Here is an 8,535-nt window from a genome sequence, read left to right on the forward strand (position 1 = left end):
GATACACACACTCATTCTCCCTCACTCTCTCTCTTACACACAAACACAACAGACACTCTCTCTCACACACACACACGCACTCTGATACACACATATTCTCTCTCACTCTATCTTACAAACACACACGCAGCAGATACTCTCTCTCACACGCACAAACACACAACAGCCACTCTTCACACACACACACACACACACATATTCTCTCTCTAATACACACACATTCTCGCTCACTCTCTCTCTTACACACACACACACACATACACACGTGCGCGCGCACACACACAGCGTGTTTTCACTTTTTCACTTGTTTGGCTTCTGCATCACCTCTTCACCTCTATTGAAAGGCATAATTAGAGGCACTGATGAATCACAGAGCCATCCCATAGACAGTCCCCATCAGCTGCAGCAGCTGCTGCATGTCACATTGTGGCCATTGTGGTTCACAACAAGTCACTTTCATTTATGTCAGTCTTTGAGGAACTAAGGACTATGTCATTTAAATATGAGCAAGTTTTGTGCAGGTAGTGTTTGGTTGGATTAAAAAAAGCATATTCATTTTCATTTTCATTAAAACAATTTTGTCAATGGTTGAACTGTTGAATGATACAGATGAATGGTTTTATTTAATCTGTAGGCCTAGTAATTGGTTTTCAACAAATATTGCACGACAAATCTATATGAATATCACAAACTGATTTAGGGTATACCACACCAATTCAGTCTCAAAGTCAATATATACAATCATTTGTAGTTATTAAATGTACACAGAACATTTTGTGGAATTCAATATAGTAGGCTAATACATTTTTTTCCCAGGTGAGAAGTAAATAAACTTCGTCAACATGTGTAAAACTGTTGATCTGACTGTGTGTGGCATACAGTAGGCATATAGACAAGGCTATGTGGGGACACTACTGCCTGACCTTTACAGTAACATATCAGAGTTCACGTGTAAAATATTCAGTCCCTTTGCTTTGTTATTCCCAACATCTCCCAGACACATTTAATATGAGGCGCATCATCGAGGCTCCAATTTCCTCTGGAGGATGCAACCAGTACCGAATTACATGCGCAATCCTGCCGTGAATCAGACATCACCACGGTAACCGAACGGTATTCACCATTCTCTGCTTTACCCGTAAACATCCGCGACGCAACCCTACCGATCGTCATCCTCGCACGCAGTAAGTCATTTTTCTCCCTTTGTTATAGCCTATGTGGAATGTATTGTCATCGTTTGTGTGGGCAATTTTATTGATCAGGCTTTATGTCTGCTTGCGTTTACGTGAATAAACCCGTAGCCTACGGTATCCTATAGTCTACATTGCAAATGACATGATTCGATTGTCACAAACAACAACAAAAAATTGCCTGATGTGAAAACAGCATTGGTTGCTTATGTCTTTGAGTCTATTTGAGTATCAATAATGGCTGTATATTTCAAGCATATTGATACGGTTGAGAGCCCCCTTGATATTAATCCAATGCGCGAACGGTCTAAACAATTTCAAAGATGACATTGTCATTTCCGACAATTATATCGGTGTTCAAATTAGCTTTCATAACGAATTCTTGAATGTCAATTTTTTCTTGAATTCTTGAATGTCAATCCATTGCCCTTGTAGCCTATGCAAAGAGCATCTCGAGCAGTCTGTGCCATGACATGAGGTTATAGGTTATGTATGGTGCTTACCGAAACGTATGTTACCACATGACGTGTGATGTGACATGAGTTTCAGCAGTCATGTTCATGCCATTTCTCTGTCTTGTTTGTTTTCGGGATGTTTGCTAACTGGCCGTTAGCTTTGCTGATCAGTAGAATCTCTGTTGCAGCAAACACGCTCTTTTCAATGCAGCAAGTTGAGATCAGATGCCTGATTAGTGAACCATGAAGAAAAAAGTTAACAGGCCTAGATACTAATAGTTTATAGAATCATTCTTTTTATTTTATTTGTAAGACTATGTTTTATGTTGTATTATGTGGTTCTAGCATTTATAAAGCATTAATACACATCACCTCCTTATTGTACTTCCCAATCAAAATATTCAGAGAATATTGACCAAAAATATGAATAGAAAAGATTAAGGAAACTATACTGTTTTTATGGTTATAATGCCATCCACATTCATCCAAACCTTGTTTCATTCCTTCGCTGATGGAGGAACAGATTTGACAGCTGGCTCCCAGCTCTTTCTGCATTGATATAGCATCAATCAGTCATCTGAATCACCATGGCACCCACACCTCCCTCCTACAGTAGCCTGCAATCTACAGTCTGAAGATGGTGGGCTGTGGTTCTGTACAGACAACCACATTAGCCATTATAGCCACCCACTCACTCCACAGTGCAACAATAGCTAGGCTAATGGAGCCTGGAGGAAGTGTGTGTGTGTGTGTGTGTGTGTGTGTGTGTGTGTGTGTGTGTGTGTGTGTGTGTGTGTGTGTGTGTGTGTGTGTGTGTGTGCGTGCGTGCGTGCGTGCGTGCGTGCGTGCGTGCGTGCGTGCGTGCGTGCGTGCGTGCGTGCGTGCGACAGAGAGAGATAGCTAGAGAGAGAGAGAGAGAGAGAGAGAGAGAGAGCGAGTGTTTGTGTGTATGTTTTCGTGCTCGTCTGTGTTCCTGCCTATACCTGTCTGTATGATTGAACCTGCGAGGAACTGATCTTTGCCCCCTTGTTAGCATCATCATTATGAGTCATTCTCACAGCGGTACAGGATGGCGAGCTACGGAGAAGGTGGTGCTGCATTTCACACGGCGTCAACGAGCTCAGTGGCTTCTCACCTTGTGTTCCACATTCAGATGGTGCGCTGATCGAGGAGGAGGGGGAACAGCACAGTTAGACCAACACACACATAGGATATTAAACAAACACACAGTTCCTGTGTGTAGCCCACGCAACGTCTTTACATGACTCACCTTGGAATTACAGCCAGTATGGACATAATAAAGGAATGAACATAATAAAGGAATGAAAGAGATACTGTAGGACTACTTGTGGGAATAGACATAATAAAGGAATGAAAGAGATACTGTAGGACTACTTGTGGGAATAGACATAATAAAGGAATGAAAGAGATACTGTAGGACTACTTGTGGGAATAGACATAATAAAGGAATGAAAGAGATACTGTAGGACTACTTGTGGGAATAGACATAATAAAGGAATGAAAGAGATACTGTAGGACTACTTGTGGGAATAGACATAATAAAGGAATGAAAGAGATACTGTAGGACTACTTGTGGGAATTAACATAATAAAGGAATGAAAGAGATACTGTAGGACTACTTGTGGGAATTAACATAATAAAGGAATGAACATAATAAAGGAATGAAAGAGATACTGTAGGACTACTTGTGGGAATAGACATAATAAAGGAATGAAAGAGATACTGTAGGACTACTTGTGGGAATAGACATAATAAAGGAATGAAAGAGATACTGTAGGACTACTTGTGGGAATAGACATAATGACGATGACACCTAGTTTGACACAAAGCTTCTAGACAGTGCAGGGCGAAGACAGTCAGAGGCATATCATGGCATCCATTTAAATACAGTTCTCACCATCATCATCACCACCACCATCGTTTTAACATCATCATCAAGTTCAGCCACACAAGGAAACAAGGAGCAACGAAGTGGAATAAAACCAAGCTGCATTACCAAGTATCCTACCCTCTACACAGTAAAGCCAAACCGAGTTGCGTTACCCAGCATCTAATCGTTCAGCACTGTTTGTATTGCGATCCAAATCGTCCAGACAGACAGTCATTGAGAAGTAGTTTGAACCCAACAGAGCTGTGTTACCCAGCATCTGATCCTCTGCAATGCTTCTTTCCCCATTCAGATTGGTCAGGCAGGCAGACATGGTGAAGCTGGGCAGTAACCTGGCTGATAAGCTGGTTAAAGAACAGTCTATGGACGATGGCTTTGATAACATCCCTCTCATCACCCCTCTGGAGGTGAACCAGCTGCAACAGCCATACTTAGACAAGGTAACAACGTGAGTGTGTGCGTGCATGTGTGTGTGCGCGTGTGTGTGTGTGCGCGCGCACCCAGCAATTATTAAACATGTTCAGTACATCCTGTCTGTATATTACATTACACTGCATGTCTAGACACACATCAAGCCTACATCATTTCTGAGCCTGTCATTGGTCCCTGTACTGTGCCTTGACCCAGCCTCCCTGTTATCCTAATGATTCAGAGTGCTGTGGCATCACTCCACACTATCTCAGAGCGTCTTAGAATACATAGTAGATCACACACACACACACACACACACACACACACACACACACACACACACACACACACACACACACACACACACCTTACAGTTCTATTTAAGGCAGCAGCCCGGTTCCAACCCAGCGATCTGACTCGGAGTGCTCTGCTGTGCTATGCTATGCTGCTGTTCATCCTCAGGTAATCGTGAAGACCACAACAGAGTATCAGCTGCAGCAGAAGAAAAAGAAGAAGTTGTACGTCCCGGGAATCAAGAAGCTGAATATAAAACTGTACGACGAGGTATCAGAGAAGGTCAAGGTAAAGTCTTATCTAAGGGCTAGTAGTATGTTTACTGAAGTACTACTGGGAATGGTGATATTCATGGTTGTGTGTGTGTGTTCCAGCTAACAGGTTTGATCCTCATCACCCTTGGGTTCCTGGCTTGTCTTCTCCTGCTGGTCATGTACAAGGCTCTGTGGTACAATCAACTTACCTGCCCAGAGGGCTTCGTTCTCAAGGTAGGCATCACTAACACACACACACACCTTCTATCCGAACAGCTTATGTCCCGATGGTAAGGTAGACTACTGAAAGCATCATCATCATCACATACACACATAAACACACACTGCCTCCTATCCCAGTCAGACAGTCCTAGAGGTTTTTATTTTAATTGAACCTTTATTTAACTAGGCAAGTCAGTTAAGAACAAATTCTTATTTACAGTGACGACCTGCACCGGCCAAACCCGGACGACTCTGGGCCAATTGTGCGCCGCCCTATTGTACTCCCAATCACGGGCGGTTGTGATACAGCCTGGAATCGAACCAGGGTGTCTGTCGTGACGCCTCAAGCACTGAGATGCAGTGCCTTAGACCGCTGCGCCACTCGGGGTTACATTCATTAAAACCACAGACAAGAAGCAGAGGTTGTTTCTCTAGCGTTCTCCCACAGAGACCAACAGAGGACTATTATTTAAGTTCTTATAATCGCCTTCACAAACATAATTATCATCCAGTCCCAATGACTTACTAATACACCCTCTCCTATAGTCAATACTTACTGTACACCTCATCTAGTACTCATACTGTATTCTGTTGACAACATATTTTCCCACCAGAGACTTCTAAGGGATTCTCTCCCACTCTTTCTGTCTCTTCACTCTGGGAACATAAACTCATTATCTCCTTAGGACACCTCCCAGGCATCGTGTGCTCAGGCAACGCTCCACGCCTGTTACTCTCTACAAAGGCCCCCTGTCTTTTAAAGAGCGAGAGGCAGGCAAGGCTTTTTGGTCAGGCAGTAGATTGGGACGCCCGTGAATCAGAGAGGGGCCTTTCATTAAGGCTGAGCGTGACTAAACTGTGATTAAAGGCTGAAGACGAGAGGAGGGAGATGGGCGACGGGGTCTTCCCGGCAGAGGCTTTTGATGTAGACGGGTACAGTGTAGCTCGCAGCGTTTTTCCACAGCTAATGTGTTGTTGGAGACATGAAAAGGGACAGGAAGAAGGAGAGTCAAACGGAGGGTGCCGTGGCGTTGTCTTCCGTTTAGCAGAGCGTAGGCAGCCAGGGTTGTTGTGAGAGGTCATTTCTCCCAATACTGATGGAAGGTCAGGTCGTCTGTCAAGAAGCCTTGGATTTCCCTCAGGGGTTTGTTCAGTAGACCGATGCTACTCAATGGAAAAAATGCTCTTAAGGAAAACTCACTTGAAGCTTCTCCTGTCAGAGCTTGGCAAATTGGTGGAGTACCTTTCTTTCCCTTCGACAGCTTACACGTTCATTTATCTAAGGATGGCATCTCAGGTGTCATATCTAATGAGACGGAGCTGGCACATCTAAGTTTGAATATGAAAAATGATTTCCCTGAAAGAACCTTTACTCATGCTCGCCCACGCTGTGGAATAAGACGTTGTATGACTCACTCGTAATAAGTTGTTTCAGTGAAGGGTAAGGTAGTAACATGTGACTTGCCCTCATCATTTGCCGAGTCCTACCACAACCCATTATGATGACCAGAATCCCTGCTGTCCCTAACCGTAAATAGAGGCAACAGTATCATACGTCATCACTTTGCACACCCTCTTCACTGACGCTTCTGCCTCCCGGCTCCTGTCTCTTACAGGGTCGGGGGTCACTTTCCATTCACTCAATTCAGGAAGTGATTTAAAACTGATATTTTTTCACATCCTGAAGTAAATAATAAAATTGACACCAACCGTCCTGTCTTCTCTTCCCCATGCAGCACAAGCACTGCACCCCAGCAGCGGTGCTGGAGCCCTGGTACTACACAGAGCAGCAGCAGCAGGAGGACCCAGACGTGCCCCCCCGCTCCAGCAGTCTCTACACCGCCCTGGGTCACCTCAACCAGGCCAAGAGGATCATCCCCGAGCTGCCCCCGTCACCATGGTTCCCCGTCATCAACGCCCTGAAGCAAGCCGAGAGGGCCAAAGAGGAGGCGAGTCGTCCGAAGGAGTGAGGGATGGAGGGATTTCCAGAGGGAAAGGGTTTAGGAAGGGGGCGATAAAGGTATAAGGGTATATGGGGTTTCCAAAAGGAAGAGTTAGGAAGAGGGGATGGAGATGGAGATGGGGGAAAAAGTGTTGTTTACTAGGGGAGTTGACTATGAGGTATTCTGGGTAACGCTCCAAATGTCTGTTTAGGTGTCAGCGAACGTGACTCATTTGCAGTAAAGTTAATCTCTCTATGACGTTATCAGTGAGGACCACCGCCTTGTGTTATGTGCGTGCGTGCCTGTGCGAGCGAGAGAGAGAGAGAGAGAGAGAGAGAGAGCGAGAGAGAGAGCGAGAGAGAGAGAGTGAGAGAGAGAGGTGAGAGAGAGAGAGAGGTGAGAGAGAGAGAGAGAGAGAGAGAGAGAGAGAGAGAGAGTGAGAGAGAGAGAGAGAGAGAGAGAGAGAGTGAGAGAGAGAGAGAGAGCGAGAGAGAGAGAGAGCGAGAGAGAGAGTGAGAGAGAGAGGTGAGAGAGAGAGAGAGTGAGAGAGAGAGAGAGAGAGAGAGAGAGAGAGAGAGAGAGAGAGAGAGAGTGGTGCGTGTGAGAAGCGTTGGAGAACTGAACATAACAACATTCCCTGAAATGCTCACTAGATTGTCTTTATCAGACTAACATGTTTTCAGGTTTTTATTTTATTCTGAACTGAATGTAGAGTATCGTTAGTAATGTGGTCTGACAAGGTTTAGCGTTATTACATTTAGATCGAACTAGACATGTTTTTTGTAGATTTTTACATACACAGTTCGGAAATAAAATGTTTTGTTCTATTCAGGAAGCACAGAGCCCACATTAATTTAGAAACATGATTGTAAAAAACATATTTATCATGCCTTTTTTTCTCAATAGATTTTCCAGCAGCTGTGAACAATTTGTGTATGAGGATTTTGGTACAATTGGGTACGAGGAACCTGAATATTTTCAGGTGGAAGATAACCAAATGGATTGATGTCATTTCAATTCAGATGATTTCGAATGTAGTAGACTAGCAGGTGTACAAGTTGGATTCCTGTCTCATAATATTTTAACATAACATTAACTACCTAGAGTATCCGTATCTTTGTGTTTTCTAGTATTTATTTAAAGACCTATTTATTATGAGCTTTACTTTATTCCTTAAGCTATTTATTTGATTTTTTTTTTATTTGGGTGAAAAGCTTGGAGGATTACATTTTTTAAATTATTTATTTGGGGATTTTTAAAATAGTGAATAAAATGCAATGCGATTCATATCAAGTTTGCATTCATCCTAATTCATCATAATAACTGGCAGTATTTTCACCATGGATCAGATTGTGATACTGCCATTGTGTCACCATTCACCACCCAGCGTTAATAAACCTTGTTCTGTTCTGAGTGCCAAACGTTTATGTCAGACCCATCTGCTCTGATGTCATCAATAAAGTGTTAATCATAATCTGGGACTTGTTGAATTGGCTGTTTTACTGCTTGCATGTACTTTCAATGCACAATAGCAACGCTATTTTTTACGATCCAGTTTCAATATCAATTTACCTGGTATTTCCAAATTGTTTCTATTAAGTTTTTTTTTTTTAAGAAGAAAACCAAGTAAAAGTACAACCAAAAGGAGTCCGTTATTTTCACTGTTGATTATTCAGAGATGAGTGGCATGCACAGAATGCTAAACATGACTTGCTTCTTTTCTTCAAACCTCAGCTTAGCTATTCGGAACTGAGCCATATCCTCCTCTCTTTCTCTCTCTGTCTCTCTTTCTCTCTCTCTATCTATCTCTGTCTCTCCTTCTGTGTCTCTCTCTATCTCGCTCTCTCTTTCTGTCTC

The 8,535-nt window shown here is 43.2% G+C and overlaps 1 protein-coding gene across 1 annotated transcript; it reads left to right on the forward strand.

Moving 5' to 3' along the window:
- The first annotated feature begins 1,058 nt into the window (after nt 1–1,058).
- LOC115143557 (neuronal vesicle trafficking-associated protein 1-like) lies at nt 1,059–8,159 on the forward strand. The gene is made up of 5 exons (XM_029684059.2): nt 1,059–1,184; nt 3,847–3,994; nt 4,428–4,547; nt 4,634–4,747; nt 6,472–8,159. The coding sequence occupies exons 2-5, from the start codon at nt 3,866–3,868 to the stop codon at nt 6,703–6,705; spliced, it is 597 nt and encodes a 198-aa protein (XP_029539919.1). The 5' UTR covers nt 1,059–1,184; nt 3,847–3,865; the 3' UTR covers nt 6,706–8,159.
- Nucleotides 8,160–8,535: the final 376 nt, after the last annotated feature.

Source organism: Oncorhynchus nerka, linkage group LG15, assembly GCF_034236695.1.
Source record: "Oncorhynchus nerka isolate Pitt River linkage group LG15, Oner_Uvic_2.0, whole genome shotgun sequence".
NCBI lineage: Eukaryota > Metazoa > Chordata > Actinopteri > Salmoniformes > Salmonidae > Oncorhynchus > Oncorhynchus nerka.